The sequence below is a fragment of the Hyperolius riggenbachi genome, chromosome 5, assembly GCF_040937935.1.
Source record: "Hyperolius riggenbachi isolate aHypRig1 chromosome 5, aHypRig1.pri, whole genome shotgun sequence".
Classification (NCBI taxonomy): domain Eukaryota; kingdom Metazoa; phylum Chordata; class Amphibia; order Anura; family Hyperoliidae; genus Hyperolius; species Hyperolius riggenbachi.
The window spans coordinates 281,637,269-281,658,934 of NC_090650.1; the positions used below are offsets into that span (position 1 = coordinate 281,637,269).

The window sequence follows — 21,666 nt, forward strand, 5'->3', positions numbered from 1 at the left end:
CATCAATCACCCCCTATCACCACCTGTCACTGTTACCCATCAGATCAGACCCTAATCTGCCCCTTGCGGGCACCCAATCACCCGCCTACACGCTCAGATTGCCCTCAGACCCCCCCTTATCAATTCGCCAGGGCATTATTTACATCTGTCCTTCCCTGTAATAACCCACTGATCACCTGTCAATCACCTGTCAATCACCCATCAATGACCCCATGTCACTGCCACCCATCAATCACCCCCTGTCACTGCCACCCATCAATCAGCCCCTAACCTGCCCCTTGCGGGCAATCTGATCACCCACCCACACCAATAGACCGCCCCCAGATCCGACATCAGATCACCTCCCAAGCGCAGTGTTTACATCTATTCTCTCCTCTAAACACCCACTAATTACCCATCAATCACCCATCAATCACCACCTGTCACTGTTACCCACCAGATCAGACCCTAATCTGCCCCTTGCGGGCACCCAATCACCCGCCTACACGCTCAGATTGCCCTCAGACCCCCCCTTATCAATTCACCAGGGCATTATTTACATCTGTCCTTCCCTGTAATAACCCACTGATCACCCATCAATCACCCCCTGTCACTGCCACCCATCAATCTCCCCCTGTCACTGCCACCCATCAATCAGCCCCTACCCTGCCCCTTGCGGGCAATCTGATCACCCACCCACACCAATAGATTGGCCGCAGATCCGACATCAGATCACCTCCCAAGTGCAGTGTTTACATCTATTGTCTCCTCTAAACACCCACTAATTACCCATCAATCACCCCCTGTCACTGCTACCCATCAGATTAGACCCCTATCTGCCCCTAGGGCACTCAATCACCTGCCCATACCCTCAGAATGCCCTCAGACCCCAGCCCTGATCACCTCGCCAGTGCATTGCTTGCATCTATTCCCCCCTCTAATCACACCTTGAGACACCCATCAATCACCTCCTGTCACCCCCTAGCACACCTACCCATCAGATCAGGCCCTAATTTGCCCCGTGTGGGCTCTTATCACTCGGCCAAACCCTCAGATCCCCCTCAGACCCCCTTCCGATCACCTCCCCAGTGCATTGATTGCATCTATTTTCCCCTCTAACCACCCCCTGAGACACCCATCAATCACCTTCTGTCACCCCCTAGCACTCCTATCCATCAGATCAGGCCCAATACAACCTGTCATCTAAAAGGCCACCCTGCTTATGACCGGTTCCACAAAATTCGCCCCCTCAAAGACCACCTGTCATCAAAATTTTCTGATGCTTATACCCCTGAACAGTCATTTTGAGACATTTGGTTTCCAGACTACTCACGGTTTAGGGTCCCTAAAATGCCAGGGCAGTATAGGAACCCCACAAATGACCCCATTCTAGAAAGAAGACACCCAAAGGTATTCTGTTAAGAGTATGGTGAGTTCATAGAAGATTTTATTTTTTGTCACAAGTTAGCGGAAAATGACACTTTGTGAAAAAAAACCCAATTAAAATCAATTTCCGCTAACTTGTGACAAAAATAAAATCTTCTATGAACTCACCATACTCCTAACGGAATACCTTGGGGTGTCTTCTTTCTAAAATGGGGTCACTTGTGGGGTTCCTATACTGCCCTGGAATTTTAGGGGCCCTAAACCGTGAGGAGTAGTCTACAAAACAAATGCCTCAAAATGACCTGTGAATAGAACGTTGGGCCCCTTAGCGCACCTAGGCTGCAAAAAAGTGTCACACATGTGGTATCGCCGTACTCAGGAGAAGTAGTATAATGTGTTTTGGGGTGTATTTTTACACATACCCATGCTGGGTGGGAGAAATCTCTCTGTAAATGGACAATTGTGTGTAAAAAAAAATCAAAAGATTGTCATTTACAGAGATATTTCTCCCACCCAGCATGGGTATGTGTAAAAATACACCACAAAACACATTATACTACTTCTCCTGAGTACGGCGGTACCACATGTGTGGCACTTTTTTACACCCTAAGTGCGCTAAGGGGCCCAAAGTCCAAAGAGTACCTTTAGGATTTCACAGGTCATTTTGTGACATTGTTGGTTTCAAGACTACTCCTCACGGTTTAGGGTCCCTAAAATGCCAGGGCAGTATAGGAACCCCACAAATGACCCCATTCTAGAAAGAAGACACCCAAAGGTATTCTGTTAGGAGTATGGTGAGTTCATAGAAGATTTTATTTTTTGTCACAAGTTAGCGGAAAATGACACTTTGTGAAAAAAAACCCAATTAAAATCAATTTCCGCTAACTTGTGACAAAAATAAAATCTTCTATGAACTCACCATACTCCTAACGGAATACCTTGGGGTGTCTTCTTTCTAAAATGGGGTCATTAGTGGGGTTCTTATACTGCCCTGGCATTTTAGGGGCCCTAAACCGTGAGGAGTAGTCTTGAAACAAAAATGACCTGTGAAATCCTAAAGGTACTCATTGGACTTTGGGCCCCTTAGCGCAGTTAGGGTGCAAAAAAGTGCCACACATGTGGTATCGCCGTACTCGGGAGAAGTAGTACAATGTGTTTTGGGGTGTATTTTTACACATACCCATGCTGGGTGGGAGAAATATCTCTGTAAATGGACAATTGTGTGTAAAAAAAAATCAAAAGATTGTCATTTACAGAGATATTTCTCCCACCCAGCATGGGTATGTGTAAAAATACACCCCAAAACACATTATACTACTTCTCCCGAGTACGGCGATACCACATGTGTGGCACTTTTTTGCACCCTAACTGCGCTAAGGGGCCCAAAGTCCAATGAGTACCTTTAGGATTTCACAGGTCATTTTGCGGCATTTGATTTCCAGACTACTCCTCATGGTTTAGGGCCCCTAAAATGCCAGGGCAGTATAGGAACCCCACAAATGACCCCATTTTAGAAAGAAGACACCCCAAGGTATTCTGTTAGGACTATGGTGAGTTCATAGAAGATTTTATTTTTTGTCACAAGTTAGCGGAAAGTGACACTTTGTGAAAAAAAACAATACAAATCAATTTCCGCTAACTTGTGACACAAAATAAAATCTTTTATGAACTCACCATACTCCTAACGGAATACCTTGGTGTGTCTTCTTTCTAAAATGGGGTCATTTGCAGGGTTCCTATACTGCCCTGGCATTTTAGGGGCCCTGAACCGTGAGGAGTAGTCTGGAAATCAAATTCCGCAAAATGATCTGTGAAATCCTAAAGGTACTCATTGGACTTTGGGCCCCTTAGCACAGTTAGGGTGCAAAAAAGTGCCACACATGTGGTATCGCCGTACTCGGGAGAAGTAGTACAATGTGTTTTGGGGTGTATTTTTACACATACCCATGCTGAGTGGGAGAAATCTCTCTGTAAATGGACAATTGTGTGTAAAAAAAAAATAAAAAATTGTCATTTACAGAGATATTTCTCCCACCCAGCATGGGTATGTGTAAAAATACACCTCAAAACACATTGTACTACTTTTCCTGAGTACGGCAATACCACATGTGTGGCACTTCACTTTTTTGCAGCCTAACTGCGCTAAGGGGTCCAAAGTCCAATGAGCACCTTTAGGCTTTACAGGGGTGCTTACAATTAAGCACCCCCCAAAATGCCAGGACAGTAAACACATCCCACAAATGACCCCATTTTGGAAAGTAGACACTTCAAGATATTCAGAGAGAGGCATAGTGAGTCCGTGGCAGGTTTCATTTTTTTTTGTCGCAAGTTAGAAGAAATGGAAACTTTTTTTTTTCTCACAAAGTGTCATTTTCCGCTTGCTTGTGACAAAAAATAGTATCTTCTATGAACTCACTATGCCTCTCAGTGAATACTTTGGGATGTCTTCTTTCCAAAATGGGGTCATTTGGGGGTTATTTATACTATCCTGGAATTCTAGCCCCTCATGAAACATGACAGGGGGTCAGAAAAGTCATAGATGCTTGAAAATGGGAAAATTCACTTTTTGCACCATAGTTTGTAAACGCTATAACTTTTACCCAAACCAATAAATATACTCTGAATGGGTTTTTTTTAAATCAAAAACATGTTTGTCCACATTTTTCGCGCTGCATGTATACAGAAATTTTACTTTATTTGAAAAATGTCAGCACAGAAAGTTAAAAAAAATCATTTTTTTGCCAAAATTCATGTCTTTTTTGATGAATATAATAAAAAGTAAAAATTGCTCTCACTGCTGAGGACTGTAGTGAAGCGGTGCAGGCGCACATGTGCACGATCTGAGAGGCACAGAAGGAGGTAAATAGGATACAAGGGTGGGCCAGAAGAGTAAAAGAGGCGTGTTTTATAGGCACAGCACAATCTATTCTTCCATACCGCTCTGATAAACAGGTAAACAAGGAGAGCTGACCAATCCACTTAGGGAGAGGGAGAGTTGACCAATCCAACCAGTCAATTGCCTATATGCTGTTGTGTACTGGGTACCACATACAGTACAGCACCAGTATCTGTTCATACAGAGCACCAGCATATGATGTTTTTTTTTTATTTTGATTTGGAGTGCGTTGGAAGAGGGTTAGTCTTATACGGCGAGTATATCCTAAACTCTATATTTTAACTGGAAAAGTTGGAGGGTCAGCTTATACGCCCAGTCGTCTTATACGCCGAAATATACGGTACATGTCGGCATTCATGGTTCCCTCAATAAACTGTAGCTCTCCAGTACTAGCAGCCTCATATAGCCTCAAACCATGACACTTCCACCACGCTTGACTGTAGGCATGGCACATTTATCTTTGTTGTACTCCTCACCTGGTTGCCACCACACACACTTGACACACTTGACACCATCTGAACCAAATAAGTTTATCTTGGTCTCAGCAGACCACATGACATGAGTTTTATTAACACCAGAAAAATATGAAGTTCTCACAGAGGTTAGTGTAATCTGTTCTTAGCTTATACTATGAACTCCTATGTGTGCTCTGTGCTGCTTGCATTGTACACCAGTCCACAATCATACTTGCTCAGATGCAGAATTGGAAAAAAAATGCTGTTTTTTAACTGTAAAATAGTTTTTTTTAATTTAAACCATAAGAAACATAAATACAATACAGTAAAAAGTCTTCTTATAAAATACGTAACATAATTTGGTAACTATAGCAAAATACAAATTTTCAGCTCATCATGGTTATGTATTAACAGACTAGTTCCCATTCCCTAAATGTATGTAAAAATTAGCAGCAGAATGTATCACCTAAATACTTTAATGACACTATCAGATAATGTAATTAAAATACAGAAAAAATAAACAGGACAATGCAATCAACGCATATACTCCTCCGCCTAACACATATGAACTATGCCAGATATCTTTCAGAACAAATAACATCCCTCAAGATAAAGTTAAACTGATTAAATCATAATTCACAATTCACATGGTTAGATGCATCTATTAAAACGAAAAAACAAAACAAAAAAAAAACCAGTACAATATAATATAATGAATTGTATATGTAGTACAGATAATTAAAAAACATTAGCAGCAAAGAAAAGAGTCTGATATTTCTATTTTCAGTTATATAGTTAACATTCCATAATTCTGTCATATATGCTATTTACAAACCACACTCTGTATTTTAAACAATGAAACAGAGCAGAGCTAATGACCCTTTGAACTTCCCTGCAGTAAAACCTTATCTGAAGCGGTGTCTCACTGTTTCTTTGATGTACAGACTAACCAGCAAGCTCATGGTGACCCAGAACTCATTGGAGTGTGTAAGGGGCTACAATGGTCCTAAAAGCCCCCTTACTAAGATGTTAAGAAAAACAAAAGTTTGTTTTCCCAAAACAGTAAGAATTTGCGATAATTCAGGTTGGAGTGAGCTTGAGATGTCTCCCAGTGCATCACAGCTGAAAACTTTCTGTTTTAGGAAAGCAAACTTTTTTGTTTCTTTGATGTATAAGTGCTCCAGGAAACAGCACTGTAGCCTTGTGCCTAGATAAAAAATTAAGTTTCTTAACTCTTCCTGTACTGGAAACAAAAGGAGACTCTTTTCTTTGCTACTAATGTTCTATTTCTTAGCAGTACTACAATTACAATTCATTATTTCATAAGTTTATTTTCACTTCTGATTCCCTGTATTGAATTTCTTTTGGCAATTTATTTTGTAGAGTAATAACATCTGTTATCACAGATTATATTACCTACTGAAATTTGCATGAATATTTTTAAAGAATATGCTGGAATTTATTTGATGAGACAGGAAGGTGCTCTGTGGCCTGTAGACTGGAGGCTGAACTTCCTGCTAAGCAATACATCCCACCACTGCAATATACAGCATTAATCTGTCCATGATGCTACAGAGCTCCTTGTCTTCTTACTATGTCCAGCAGTAACACAGTCATACTGTGACCTGGCTTAGTGAGGCATCTCCAAGCATATCATGATTTGCTAAGGTATCTCCAAGCATATCCATTGAGGATGTCACAAATAATAAAGCAACCCTTTATTATTGCTGAAAGGTACATTTGTTGACAGTTGAATGATTTAAAGAGAAACTCCGACCAAGAATTGAACTTCATCCCAATCAGTAGCTGATACCTCCTTTTACATGAGAAATCTATTCCTTTTCACAAACAGACCATCAGGGCCCAGGGGGCGCTGTATGACTGATATTGTGGTTAACCCCTCCCACAAGAAACTCTGAGGACCGTGGTACTCCTGGCAGTTTCCTGTCTGTGAACCTTGTTGCATTGTGGAAAATAGCTGTTTACAGCTGTTTCCAACTGCCAAAAAAGCATGCAGCAGCTACATCACCTGCCAACAGTAGAAATGTCACCATGTAATAAATGTCAGAATGTAAATCAGGGATTTAAAAGATTTTACAATGGGCAAACACTGACTAAATCATTTATACATAATTATTGTAAAAATAAAGCACTTTTTTTATTACATTATTTTCACTGGAGTTCCTCTTTAAGTCTAATGCAGATTAGTCTAATGTTACATAAGGGAGTTTTTATCTTTTCTAATAGACTTTTGCTGTAGAGGCTGCATGCAGCTGCAGTCCCACAGTAACTGATTTAGGGCTAGTACACACCAAGAGCGCTTCCTAGCGCTTTTCAGATCACCAGTGCTTTGAAAAGCGCTTGGCTACTGAAACCCTATGAGGATGTTCCCACAGCATCATTGGGATTTTTCTAAAATCGCAAACGCGCGGCATGTAGCGTTTTTTGGAGCGATTCAGCTTGAATGAAAAAGCAAAACGGCTCATACATTAAAAAATCTCTCTGAAAATCGCTTCACAAAATGGCTATCACTAAGCGCTAGCGATTGCAATAGCAGTTTTGGTGTGCACTAGCCCGTATAGAGCTTTCAGCAACCCTCAGAATAGTGCAATATAACCCAGACCCTGGTCATATAATAACACTTTTTCATCCTTCCAGGTTATTAGATTATTAATTATATCCTCACTGGAGATGCTTGGGGGTAGCTTAATTAGGCCCAAAGATTCTATTTAAAAAAAAACAAAAAAAAAAAACAAATCCAGGATGACCTCAGGTTATTAGAAAAAGGTCTCACTGCTAGCGCATGTGTGAGATCTGTTAATATATTAACCTTTCAGGAATCCTCATTACATCAATATGACAGGTGGAGGCTGAAATCGCTTATAACTTTCCAGCAGATTTTTTTTAATCTATTCCAGGTTTGCTGAATCACTTGTGGTATCTCCATTGGGGAGTACATCTTATCCTGGCGCCGGGAAGTTGGACGCAGGGCAAGGTGAATGACAACTCTCCTTGCTGCCGCTAAACTCCCTGGTGGTGATAAATACTATTACCCCTCTGAGTTGTAGCAAGGGGAGGGAGATGTGATTCGGGTTCTGGCAACTGCCGGAGCCCCAAATTACTGTTACACAGGGCGCTCAGCATAGAATTGCTGTTATGACGCGCCCGGCTTCGGCGTTTATCGCCGTGCGCCGAAATGAACTGCTTCACTATTGGGCATGCCTAAGTGAATCAGAAGATGCCTTAGTAAGTCAGGCAGGAAGGCTTCTTGTAGAACCCTTTTAAATTAAGTTGCTGGGTTGTCAGCTGTCATTCCTAATTGGTATCTTTACGCTAACTGCCTAGGGTAAATGGATATGCAGGGGATTACTATTAATAAAATATAGTACAAAAATACATTTTTTTTGGGAAAAAAATAAATACATTTGATGCCGACTACACATTTAAAAAATCTGGGACAGGGTCATGTTTACTAGTATGGTTACCGTGCGAATACTGTGAGCCAATGACAGTAATCACATTGGACAATAGGGAAATTCCAAATGATCAGATTTATTTTTATTTTTTTACTACAATAGAGCGTATCAGTTTCAACATTTGACATGTTGTCTTTACACTATTCTGAATTAAGGCTAGAGTTGCAATTATTTTAAAACCATCGCATTCTGTTATGTACATTTTCTACATTCACACTTTCTTTAGGAAATTGGCTTAATTAATTTAGAGTATTAATTTTAAAGGGAACCTGAAGCAAGAGGTATATGGAGGCTGCCATATTTATTTCCCTTTAAAGCAGTAGGATTAGCCATACTATGCCTGGGAAAAAAACACATATATAAGTAGATAAATACTTGATCTACTTACATAACACATGTATTGCACTTTCCACGTTTTGATTTCAATAAATTTTATATAGTAAATGAAGAGAATTCTGTTCCTGGTGGGGGCCATGTCTTTTGCCCACAGTTTAGGCTAAATTGTGATGTCATTTCTGCCCTTTATTTTTTTTCTTTTCTCCTCCAATCGCTGAGTCACCTCAGCCTTGTTTGTAAACACAAGTGAGCAGGGGATCAGGTTTCAGATAAGCAGCTGGTAGGGAAATAAATGGAAGAGGAGGAATATATTATAGATAAAAAGAACCCCCAGCATGCAACTGTTTGGCACTGACTACTAAAGGGCCAGTGCTCCTTAAAGGGCAACGTCAGCCTAAACAAACATACTGTCATTAAGTTACATTAGTTATGTTAATTAGAATAGGTAGGTAATATAATTTTTTTACCCACCCTGTTTTAAAAAAACAGGCAATTGTTTGTGATTCATGGGGGCTGCCATCTTTGTCATGGGGGCAGCCATCTTTTTGGTTGAAAGGAGGTGACAAGGAGCAGGAGACACAGTGCCAACTGTCCTGTGTCCTGATAACCCCTCCCAGCTGCACACGCTAGGCTTCAAATGTCAAATTCAAAATGTAAAAAAAAAAAAATTTGCACCAAAACAGCAGAACGAGAGAAACAACATCAGAAATCCCATCATGCTTTGCACAGCATCAGGGGAAAAAAGCCCGGGCAGTTTTCTTCTGTGCAGCTTAAAATGAGGCTTGGATAAGAGAAACAAAGTTCTGATGCTGTGAAACTGTTAAAGAAACACTAGGCCTTTTCAGTGCTGCTGAGTCGATTTTTAGTCCGGAGGTTCACTTTAAGTATGTGATAACTCCAAATCATAACAGCAGAAACAGTTTTGAAAGTTTTGAATGCAGGATTAGCATCTTTATCACGTAATACACTCAGACCAGTTGCTGTTGAAATTTGATTTTTATGGTGACACTCCAGCTTTGTCCAGCTTTCCTGCTGCTCTTTGTGGCACCAGTAGTGTCTGAATCACACATCTGGAACAAGCATGCAGCTAATCTCGACAGATTTTTGTCAGATTTGCATGCTTGTTCTGGGCATATGGCTAAAAGTATTAGATGCAGAGGATCAGCAGGACAGTCAGGAAACTGGTATTGTTTAAATTTAAATAAATATGTCAGCCTCCATATCCTTCTCACTTCAGGTTCCCTTTAGGATGATTTTGATTCCTTTGACAAAAATGTTTCCCTTCAAAGTGCACGTTGCACATTGTAATGTATATATTTGGTGCTGATTTACATTAAGCTGCAGCTTTGTGCATCATTCTCATTTTGCTTCTCTCGCTCCAGAAATGCTTTCCAGTCTGGTGATGTGAGAGGCAGTTTAATCTGAAAGTGGTTCCAAAATCTAGGGGAAAAAATGTAGATATGTTTCAATAATATTAAGGCAAAAATATATATAGAAACGGTTACGTTAAAATGTTGCAACTTTACATGTAAATATATGACATTTCTGCTATATTTATCATATAGAATTATGTGCATCAAATAGTTTTATTTTCAAGCAGTAACAGACGAAATTGAATACTGTGAACAACACAGACATGTCTTTCTACCACACTTGGATAAATGGTATGAAGGGCGTAACTATAAATCAGCCCCCCGATAGGGCCCCACGATATTCACAGCATTTCCCTTGCCTAGCCATGGTGACCCTCACAGGCTTGGGTGCCCATCTTACAAGGGTGATAAAACAAGTGTGGCCATTGTGATCTTCATAACAAGTGTAGCCACAAAAACACCTGATCTGACGGATGGACCCATTTATCTGAGGGAGTGAAGCAGTGCAGTTTCTAGGCTAAAATGCACCCAGGGCGAGGGTGTAAAAATTGCCCCCCCCCCCCCCCCGCAGCAAGGTATGGGTGCCCGCAGTATAGGTTAGCCAGGTCTAGTTGCACTCAGTATAGATTCCCCCAGAATAGGTACCCCAGTATGGGTAGCCAGCTATAGGTCCCCCCAGTATAGGTAGCCAGGCATAGGTGAGCCAGTATAGTTGCCTCCGGTATAGGTTAGCCAGGTAGGTGCCTCCAGTATAGGTAGCCAGTATAGTTGCCCCCAGTATAGGTTAGATAGGCAGGCGTCCCCGGTATAAATTAGATAGGTAGTAGGTGCCCCCAGTAAAGGTTAGCTAGGTGGGTGCCTCTAATATAGGTAGCCGGAATAGTTGCCCCAAGCATAGGTTAGATAGGTAGATGCCCCCAGTATAGGTTAGTTAGGTAGGTGCCTCCAATATAGGTAGCCAGTATAGTTGTTACCTGTATAGGCTAGCTAGGTAGGTAGGTGCCCCCAATACAGGTTGGGTAAGTTAATGCTCCCACTATAGGTTAGATAGGTAGCTGCCCCCCAGTATAGGTTAGATAGGTAGGTACCCCCCATGTATAGGTTAGATTAGGTAGCTGCCCCCTCAGTATAGGTTAGATTAGGTAGATGCCCCCCAGGTTAGATAGGTAGCTGCCCCCAGTATAGGTTAGATAGGTAGGTACCCCCCAGGATAGGTTAGCTAGGTAGCTGCCCCAATATAGGTTAGCTAGGTAGCTGCCCCAGTATAGGTTAGATAGGTAGCTGCCCCTCAGTATAGGTTAGATAGGTAGGTGCCCCCAGGATAGGTTAGATAGGTAGCTGCCCCCCCGTATAGGTTAGATAGGTAGGTGCCCCCCAGGATAGGTTAGATAGGTAGCTGCCCCAATATAGGTTAGGTAGGTGCCCCCCAGTATAGGTTAGATAGGTAGCTGCCCCCCAGTATAGGTTAGATAGGTAGGTGCCCCCCAGGATAGGTTAGATAGGTAGGTGCCCCCCAGGATAGGTTAGATAGGTAGCTGCCCCAATATAGGTTAGGTAGGTACCCCCCAGTATAGGTTAGATAGGTAGCTGCCCCCCCCCAGTATTGGTTAGATAGGTAGGTGCCCCCCAGGATAGGTTAGATGGGTAGGTGCCCCCCAGGATAGGTTAGATAGGTAGCTGCCCCAGTATAGGTTAGGTAGGTGCCCCCCAGTATAGGTTAGATAGGTAGGTGCCCCCTGTCATGATATGACATGAGGATTGTCCATAAACGGAGCAGACATGGAATCCGATGACGAACACTTTATTCTGATCCATACATCAGAGAACTTCCATCAATACAAGAGCATACAGCTTTCACCTAGCTGTCCCACACCAGAATGACTCCCTCTCTCGCTCTACCAGACAGTATATCAAGCTTAGCAAACAGACATCAAATGTTAGCAGATGATAAGAGCAAGGCCAGTCTGCTAACAGACAATAGAACAATGGCAAATGCCCCGCCTGACTCCAGTATCTTACAATCAATGCAGAGACATAGCCTAATCACAGAAAGCAAACAATGCAGGAATAACATACAATTAGTAAAAATACAGTCATATCATGTATCATATATCACATTCCTCCCCCATACATTCCTGGACCCCCAGGTGAGCCCATTAGTTGGGTGAGACTGAGCTACAGGTATGTGGCAATTCTGTCCATCTACTCCTTCTCAGTCTAGGTGGGAGTTCATAATTAATTGTCCTTGTCTTCATATGTGCTGGTTGCACTTTTACTCGCTGTCCACATATGATTTGTCCATTCAATTCAAACACAGCCCTCGCTGCATCGTCCAGACTCTCAAACTCAACAAAGCCAAATCCAGGTGGACTCCTGGAGATCCAGATATGGCGCACAGGTCCATAGCGGCCAAACACTTGCCTCAACTCCCACTTGTTGCTTTGGCTTCCCAAGTGTCCAATGTACACCTTGGAATTTGTCCTGAAAGCTCCATGGGACTGGGCACAGTTAGATGAGTCACTGGTCAAGATATTATTCGACACACGAACATAATTAACCCCTCTGGCATGTTCTCTTTCCGCTATTGTTCTTAAGAGTGGGGAAACATCTGTGGAGTTGGTTGCCACATTCCTGCCAACAGCAGGCTGAGGACTCCGAGCAGCTCCATTGTCTCTGATGACATGTGGGCAAGCTGCTACCAGGTGCTCAGTCGACCCACAGCCAAAACACAATTTCCTCGCCTGGTTCCTTCCATCAGCTGATGTGGCAGAACTCCTCTCTGGATTGGTGGGCCTGGGCTCTACACACGATGCTGTCCTGGATGCTTCACAGACACACAAATCCTCTGGTAGATGACACACCTGGGACCGGTTCTCCACAAACTGATCGGCCAGCTTTGCAGCATTCCTCATTGTTTGAGGGTTCCGATCCAGCACCCACATTTTCACCTCTGGAGGACAGCAGCTCAGGAATTGTTCCCTCAAACACAGTTCTTTTTAGTCCTCCAAAGTCCTGACACCACTGCCCTGAATCCACTGATTAAACATGTGTGTCAGCTTCACTCCAAATTCAGCAAAAGAGTCTTTTGAGGTCTTAAACAAGGATCGGAAAGACCGTCTGTATGCCTCTGGAGTTTTGTCATACCGAGCCAGCAATGCCCGTTTCACTTCCACAAAGTTAATTCTTTGCTCCAGAGGCAGCAATTTAAAAGTGTCACTGGCCCGGCCCGTCAGCTTTCCTAACAGAATGCGATGCCACTCACTGGTTGGAATACAGTGTGTCTCACAAATGAGTTCAAAAGTTTCCAAGTAGGCATCAATTTCCTCTTTACTTTCATCAAACATGGGGAATAAGGAATACATTCTAACAGTGTCCATACGTAGCTGTGACATTCTCCCCTGAGATCGGTTCACATTCTGTGCCATCATCTCACTCAGCACTCTGAGCAATGTGTGAAGCATGTCCTCACCTCTGGCAACACCTTGCTGAGTCTGATCCTGAGACTGTTCCTCCAAGCCTTCATCGGTCTGCACATCTCCACCTTCACTTGGTGCCTCAGCATTACTGCTAGCTTGTATCCTCTCCTTCAAAAGTTCCACAAGTTGAGGTTTCTTCAGCCCATCAGGATGTAAGGCCCTCTTACGGCATAATTTCCGAAGGGTAGTGATTTTCAGCTCCTGCAGCATCTCCTCCATGCTTCTGGTGTTCCAGTCTGCTCTGTCCCAGCACTGCTCACCAATATGTCATGATATGACATGAGGATTGTCCATAAACAGTGAGCAGACATGGAATCCAATGACGAACACTTTATTCTGATCCATACATCAGAGAACTTCCATCAGTACAGGAGCATACAGCTTTCACCTAGCTGTCCCACACCAGAATGACTCCCTCTCTCGCTCTACCAGACAGTATATCAAGCTTAGCAAACAGACATCAAATGTTAGCAGATGATAAGAGCAAGGCCAGTCTTCTAACAGACAATAGAACAATGGCAAATGCCCCGCCTGACTCCAGTATCTTACAATCAATGCAGAGACATAGCCTAATCACAGAAAGCAAACAATGCAGGAATAACATACAATTAGTAAAAATACAGTCATATCATGTATCATATATCACACCCCCCACTATAGGTTAGATAGGTAGCTGCCCCCCAGTATAGGTTAGATTAGGTAGGTGCCCCCCAGTATAGGTTAGATTAGGTAGGTGCCCCCCAGGATAAGTTAGATAGGTAGCTGCCCCAGTATAGGTTAGGTAGGTGCCCCCCATGATGGAGGGGGGAGCCACAGCCGCGGGTAGGGCAGCCCGACCTCTCCCTCCCTCTCCCCGGGGCGCCCTCCGTGCGATCCCCCCTCGGACTGCAGAGCAATGCGCAGGGAAGCGCTATAGAAAACTACTCACCTCGCTGGTTCCAAGCGCTGCTCTCTCGCCGCCAGTCTCATCTCTGCATACACGCTGATACACACACACGCTGCTTCCGGCTAAACAGGAAGCAGCGTGTATCAGCGTGTACTATGCAGAGATGAGACTGGCGACGAGAGAGCAGCGCTTGGAACCAGGGAGGTGAGTAGTTTTCTATAGCGCTTCCCTGCGCATTACTCTGCAGTCCGAGGGGGGAATCGCACGGAGGGCGGCCCGGGGAGAGGGAGGGAGAGGTCGGGATGCCCTCCCCGTTGCTGCGGCTCTCCCCTCCATCACAGCGCCCCCCTCCCAGCAGCGCTCAGTGCGGCGGCACGGGCCGCACGGCCGTAGAAACGGCCGTGGAGTGAAGTAATAGTTGGGGCCTCCTTATGTTCTGGGCCCCCCTGTGGTCGCAGGAGCAGCTCCCCTGTAGTTACACCACTGAATGGTACATCCCATATATATAAAATAAAGCTGGCCTTAGGTTCCCCTGGTCAAAATTCTGTCCTGGTGCCCCCTATTCCCCATTTAACCACTGCACAGTCCACCCCATATCCAATAAATCATCTCTATAACTAGAATTAAAATCATGCGTATGAATGGTCTTTAATATGTTTTCTTAACTTCCTTTTTTTCTAGCTAGGAGCTTCAGTGGTAGTAGATAAGGAGTAGACACTGTTTCAGATGAGGCCTCGTTCACCTCATATGCATTTTACTGCAATGCAGGAACGCATTTGAACTGACAGTCCTTGGTACTCAATGGGCTTGCTCACACCCAATGCATTTCTGGATGCATGTTTAAAAACATGCACACTGTTCTAATGTTCACATTAAAATTAGTTGTACTGCTGCTGCAAACATGCATGGTTTACGTATACAAACAGATTTTGTTTGCACTAAAAAAAAATATATATTCCCAAGTGTACACTTAGCCCTACTAATACTAACAGGCCCGGATTTACATCACATGAGCCTATAGGCACAGATGTCCTGGCACCTTAGACTTTGCCCTCTATGAACCTATAAACCCCACCAAACTGCACCGCAAGTGTTCTGACTGTCCCAGCTTCTCCCTTACTTTCCTTGCCCAGCGTAGGTACCCTCAGTATTAAGTAGCTAGAGGTAACCCAAAGAATTAGGTAAGCTAGAGGTGCCCGCAGTTGATAGGAGATCTGGTCAGTGGAATGATATCGGCTCTCAGCTCCAGTGTGGGTTTAGCTCAGGTGTGAGGTTGCAGCTTATGAATGACTAGTATCTATGGTAGAGGTTTAAAGAGACACTGAAGTGAAAAAAATATATGATATAATGAATTGGTTGTGTACTATGAATAATTACTAGAAGATTAGCAGCAAAGAAAATATTCTCATATTTTTATTTTCAGGTATATAGTGTTTTTTCTAACATTGCATCATTCTCTAATATGTGCAGATTACACAACACTCAGCATTCAAAATGATTCTTTCAGAGCAGTCTGTGAACTAATGACCTCTCCTCTGGCAGAGAAAAAGAAAACAGTTGAGATAATAAAAGTCAGATAACAGCCCTCTCCACGACTTTGAAAGTCTTAGAGCTTAATGGCTTTTTTGCATAGAGATAACAACTGGAGTTTCTTAACTCTTCCTGTACTGGAAACAATTAGACTGATGTATCTGATCTTAATGTTTTATTTCTTAGCTGTACTACACATACAAATCATAATATCATAATTTTTTTTTCGCTTCAGTGTCTCTTTAACCTATTTTGGTTCCTGGACGTAGAATCTACGTCCAGGAACCATGCACGCTACCACGCGCTCCCGCGGCCGATCGCGCGCGTGCACGCGCACTCCCGGCCGCGGATTCAGTAGCCAGGCAATCAGTGAATCGGGCTATGGTGCCCGATCACTGATTGCTCTCCCCCGCTGAAAAAGCAACAGCTTCTCTCGGAAGCTGTGCTTTTTCTGGCTGTCACCTCCCCCATGCGTCGCTCTAAGCGTGTGTTACGCTTAGAGTGACGTCATGTAAACAAACTCATGGCCGCCATCTTGTGGCCAAAAAGTAATACTACAACTGAAAGGAAAAAAAAGTAAAAATTAACACACATTTACATTATAAATCTATTGTTTACCTCCCACCCTCCCAAAACTACCCAAATAAAATGTTTACTATAAAAAAAAAAACCATTACAATAAAAAAAAAAAAACATGTAAATATTTACCTAAGGGTCTAAACTTTTTAAATATCAATGTAAAGATGAAATATTTCTATATTTTTTTTTTATTTTAAACTTGTAAATAGTGATAGATGCAAAATGGAAAAAATGCACCTTTATTTCCAAATAAAATATTGTCGCCATACATTGTGATATGGACATAATTTTAACGGTGTAATAACCGGGACATATGGGCAAATACAATACGTGAGTTTTAATTATGGAGGCATGTATTATTTTAAAACTATAATGGCTGAAAACTGAGAAATAATGAATTTTTCCATTTTTTTCTTATTCTTCCTGTTAAAATGCATTTACAGTAAAGTGGCTCTTAGCAAAATGTACCCCCCAAAGAAAGCCTAATTGGTGGCGGAAAAAAACAAGATATAGATCAGTTCATTGTGATAAATAGTGATAAAGTTATAGGCTAATGAATGGGAGGTGAACATTTCTCACGTGAAAACGACGGAACGCGAATGGGTTAAGCAGCGTAAAAGGCATATTGTGATTTACGGTTGTTTATGCGAGAAGGCATTGATTTAATAATTGAGTGGGTGAGTGAACAATGACTATGCCTGGGCGTACGAAAGTTTGCTGGATGGTTTCATCTCAGTTTCAAGGTCTGCTGTTTTTTTTTTAAATGAGAGTGCAGAAGTTTTTGTTTTTGTGCTGGGCGAAAGGAATGAAGGAATGCAGCACGCTTCTATGGGTGCCAGTGTAAGATTTTTTGGCTGTGAGAGAGCATAGTAGTTTTTTTGTATGTGTGGAGAGTGTTGCGGTATGGTGTAGTTGCACATCCCTGTCCCTGTGTTTCATTCTGAGTGGCTGTTTTTTTTTGTTATTGTGTTTTGGACACAACGCACGAGAACTGACATTTTGGTATTGGGGGGGGGGGGGGGTTGGGAAGCATAACAGGGGGAGTTTGCTTGTTTTTTCTTTTTTTTGCCTGTCATGGAGTTCTGTACACAGGATTACATGTGTATCTGTCTGTGAGTTTGAGCAAAGTTTGAAGAAGCAGGATTTGTGTGTCTGAATGCTGCGAGGGATTGTGAGAACACTGCAGGGTAAATCATGTTTTCAAAATGTCAATGTGTTTGCATTTGTTTTTTGTCAAAGTTTGTTTGTATGACGATCAAGGTCTGGCAGTTTCCAGTTTCCAAGATGGTGACCCAGCTCAGGGAAAGGCTGCCCTCAATATTCGTGACATATGAAATTCCTGTAGGTGGGGGGGAGGGTGCTGGAAGAGCCCATGAAAAGGCATGCCCTCAATGCCCACAGAAGCTGGCAAGCTAGCATCATGTCAGCGAGGGTGGGGGTCAGGAGGTGCCAGAGATCCACATCAGGGCTGTGCAAACGGGCACCTTGCACAGAGCAGCTGGTCGGGGGATCCATAGAGGGGACAAAGACACTCTACAGAACATCTCGGATTCCAGATTATTTTCACAGAGTCTGGGCATGGGGGAAAAGAATGCCAGAATATGTGAAACAAGCAGTTGCTTTGAGACAATCATAGTTACTGAGGTCATAGGAAGTGTTTTCAAGCAAGGTACATGGAGACACATAGATATTTCCCGGGGAATGATTTGCAAGAGCGGATCAGGGTGGTATCATTCTTGACAGGATTACTTATGGGATTATTCCTTTAAGTGATGCACCTTAGACAGTGGTGCAACATGAGTTCCCAATAGAGAAAGGGGGGGAACAGTACATAAGGGTGTACCGGAGGTGGAAAAAAAAAAGAAGTTGACCGATCCAGGTGTCCGTCGCCGCGACTGCAGAGCGGTAAACGTCTTTTTTTTCCGTTTTTGGATTGGGCAAATATTTTTTCCAGCTCCATTCAAGTTTTACATAAAGAACAGAACTGAAAGCAGTTCAAGGGACAATTACAAAGACGCAAGGAATTGCCATTTACAGAGTGACAGTGTATCAGTAGAATGTTTGCCATAGGACTACCTACCAAGTGGGCATTCAGTGATTCTCATGCAGGCATATGAAGCTGGCATGCGTAGCCCTGAACCCTGTGTAGTTAAAGTGCACAGCACACCTTCCTACAGGGAGGTAGCCATTTTTTGGGCAAGTATAGAGGTAGTAGCATTGGCAAACATTGGTCAGAGGGTACAACGACTAGGACTTCTAGCAGAGCTGGTTGCGATCAATGAAGTTCTAGGTAAGTAAAAACGAAAATGATTAAGTGCATTGCAAGCTCAGCTGAAAAGCAGTCTGCAGGTAGCAGCAAGTGTGTGGCATCCATACTCAGTACATACTGCAGCCAAGTATGTACAGGGGGGGATGAGGTAAGAGCTTCCAACGAGGTAAGAGCTTCCAAAGGTGAAGTCCGTGGGAGCATATTTTAAAAAGGTAAGTACGTATGACATTGTACATTAGGGAGTGGAGAGGAGTTTAGCTCCATTGTACCAAAAAGAGTAAACAAAGTTCAAGAGAACTACTATATAAAGAAACAAGATCAATTAGGGTGTATATTGATCAATCTAAGGTGTACAGAGTAAAAGCCTTAGGGCGAAACCCAAATCATTAATAAGAATCAGTGGTGCTCATCCGAGCTAGAATATCCGAGATACTCGGATATCCTAGCTCTTTTTTCACTATTCTAGCTCGAATACCGAGCTCGAATAGTATTAGCTATCCGGGCTGTGCTATCTGAGCGCACTCGGATAGCAAGCAGCTATCCGGAGATATCCTAGCTATCCGAGCTCGGATAGCGTCACCAGCTCGGATAGCGTCACGTCAGACGTCACCTCGAGTCCTCACAAGCGAATCAGAGGGCTCCCAGCCCTCTGACTGCAGCCAATCACAGAGGGGGAGCCTGGCCAAGCCCCCCTCTATAAATAGCGGGCGCCATGTTGCCTCACTCGTCCTGCTTGCGACTTACTGACTGACTGTACTGAGAGATTGCTCCAGTGCTTTTTGTCTGTGTGCAAGTGCATTTATTGTGTTCTAAACCGAACGTTTTTACACTCCAACACTTGATATTTAACTGTATTGCTTTGCATTGTAGATAGATTGTATTTTAGGCAGTTTAGTTTGTGTGATTAGGGACTAGGGAGGGAGACTGTCACTGGTGCTGCTGCAGCAGCTAGGCCCTGTGCCTAGGCAAGGCAGCCTGCCCTGCTCTATGCTCTAGTCTCTAGTTACCTTACCTGTGCTCTCACCTGTCCTACTCTACTGTACTACTTCTGTGTTAGATAGATTTGTACTATTTTGTAGTTAGCAAGGCCCAGCTTTACTGCTATACATGTCCTGTATCTGCTCTCTGTAATCTAGTCACACCTGTTCTATTATTTAGCTAGATTCTTCTATTGTTTAGATAGTACTGTAGTGTACTCTAGTCTGTGTATAGGGACCGTCCGTCACCGCGTTACCTAGGGTCTTTGTGTGCGCGGTGCACGTCTGCGCTGTCTGCACCCTCTCGTTAGTGCTACACCCGTCCTATTTGTTTATATTACTTCTATTGTGTATTCGCTGACTTGTACTGTACTGTAGTCTGTGTATAGGGACACCGTCAGTCAGCGTCAGCTAGGGTCTTTGTGTGCGCAGTGCACGTCTGCGCTGTCCGCACCCTCTCGTTAGTGCTACACCCGTCCTATTTGTTTATATTACTTCTATTGTGTATTCGCTGACTTGTACTGTACTGTAGTCTGTGTATAGGGACACCGTCAGTCAGCGTCAGCTAGGGTCTTTGTGTGCGCAGTGCACGTCTGCGCTGTCCGCACCCCCTCGTTAGTGCTACACCCGTCCTATTTGTTTATATTACTTCTATTGTGTATTCGCTGAATTTTGTACTGTACTGTAGTCTGTGTACAGGGACACCGTCAGTCAGCGTCAGCTAGGGTCTTTGTGTGCGCAGTGCACGTCTGCGCTGTCCGCACCCTCTCGTTAGTGCTACACCCGTCCTATTTGTTTATATTACTTCTATTGTGTATTCGCTGACTTGTACTGTACTGTAGTCTGTGTATAGGGACACCGTCAGTCAGCGTCAGCTAGGGTCTTTGTGTGCGCAGTGCACGTCTGCGCTGTCCGCACCCCCTCGTTAGTGCTACACCCGTCCTATTTGTTTATATTACTTCTATTGTGTATTCGCTGAATTTTGTACTGTACTGTAGTCTGTGTACAGGGACACCGCCAGTCAGCGTCAGCTAGGGTCTTTGTGTGCGCAGTGCACGTCTGCGCTGTCCGCACCCTCTCGTTAGTGCTACACCCGTCCTATTTGTTTATATTACTTCTATTGTGTATTCGCTGACTTGTACTGTACTGTAGTCTGTGTATAGGGACACCGTCAGTCAGCGTCAGCTAGGGTCTTTGTGTGTGCAGTGCACGTCTGCGCTGTCCGCACCCTCTCGTTAGTGCTACACCCGTCCTATTTGTTTATATTACTTCTATTGTGTATTCGCTGACTTGTACTGTACTGTAGTCTGTGTATAGGGACACCGTCAGTCAGCGTCAGCTAGGGTCTTTGTGTGCGCAGTGCATGTCTGCGCTGTCCGCACCCTCTCATTAGTGCTACACCCGTCCTATTTGTTTATATTACTTCTATTGTGTATTCGCTGACTTGTACTGTACTGTAGTCTGTGTATAGGGACACCGTCAGTCAGCGTCAGCTAGGGTCTTTGTGTGCGCAGTAGTGATGCTCAAATACCCCTTTTTAAAATTCGAGTTTGGTCGAATTCGAATAGTAAATTATTCGAGGTCAGTCGAATATTCGAGTCGAATAATTTTTACTATTCGATTCGACCTCGGACTTCGAGCTCACTATTCGAGTCGGTATTCGAGCTCACTATTCGAGCTGACTATTCGAATTGGCCTTAAATAGCTTCCAACACTTGTTTTGAGGGTGAATGATGCAAGAAACATCTTTTTTTCCAAGTAACAACAGCAAGTGATTATGTGGGGATGTTCCTTTAAAAAAAAATGTGGAAAGAGAAGTTGTGTCCTAAATTTTGTTCAGTAGTGTTACTGTATATACTTGTTCTTCTTCTTCTTTATCTTTCTTCTTCTTCTAGATCTTCTTCTTCTATATCTTCTTCTTCTTCTTCTTCATCTTCTTCTTCATCATCTTCTTCTTCTTCTTCTTCTTCATCATCTTCTTCTTCTTCTTCTTCTTCTTCTTCTTCTTCTTCTTCTTCTTCATCTTCTTCTTCTTCATCTTCTTCTTC

The 21,666-nt window shown here is 43.3% G+C and overlaps 1 protein-coding gene across 1 annotated transcript in view; it reads right to left on the reverse strand.

Moving 5' to 3' along the window:
• Positions 1 to 4,981: 4,981 nt before the first annotated feature.
• Positions 4,982 to 21,666, reverse strand: part of LOC137518761 (cytidine monophosphate-N-acetylneuraminic acid hydroxylase-like) — a 285,541-nt gene continuing 268,856 nt past the window's right edge. The window contains exon 14 of the mRNA XM_068236998.1: positions 4,982 to 9,968. Coding sequence (XP_068093099.1) covers positions 9,857 to 9,968 — 112 coding nt within the window. The 3' untranslated portion in view covers positions 4,982 to 9,856. The remainder of the gene's footprint in view (positions 9,969 to 21,666) is intronic.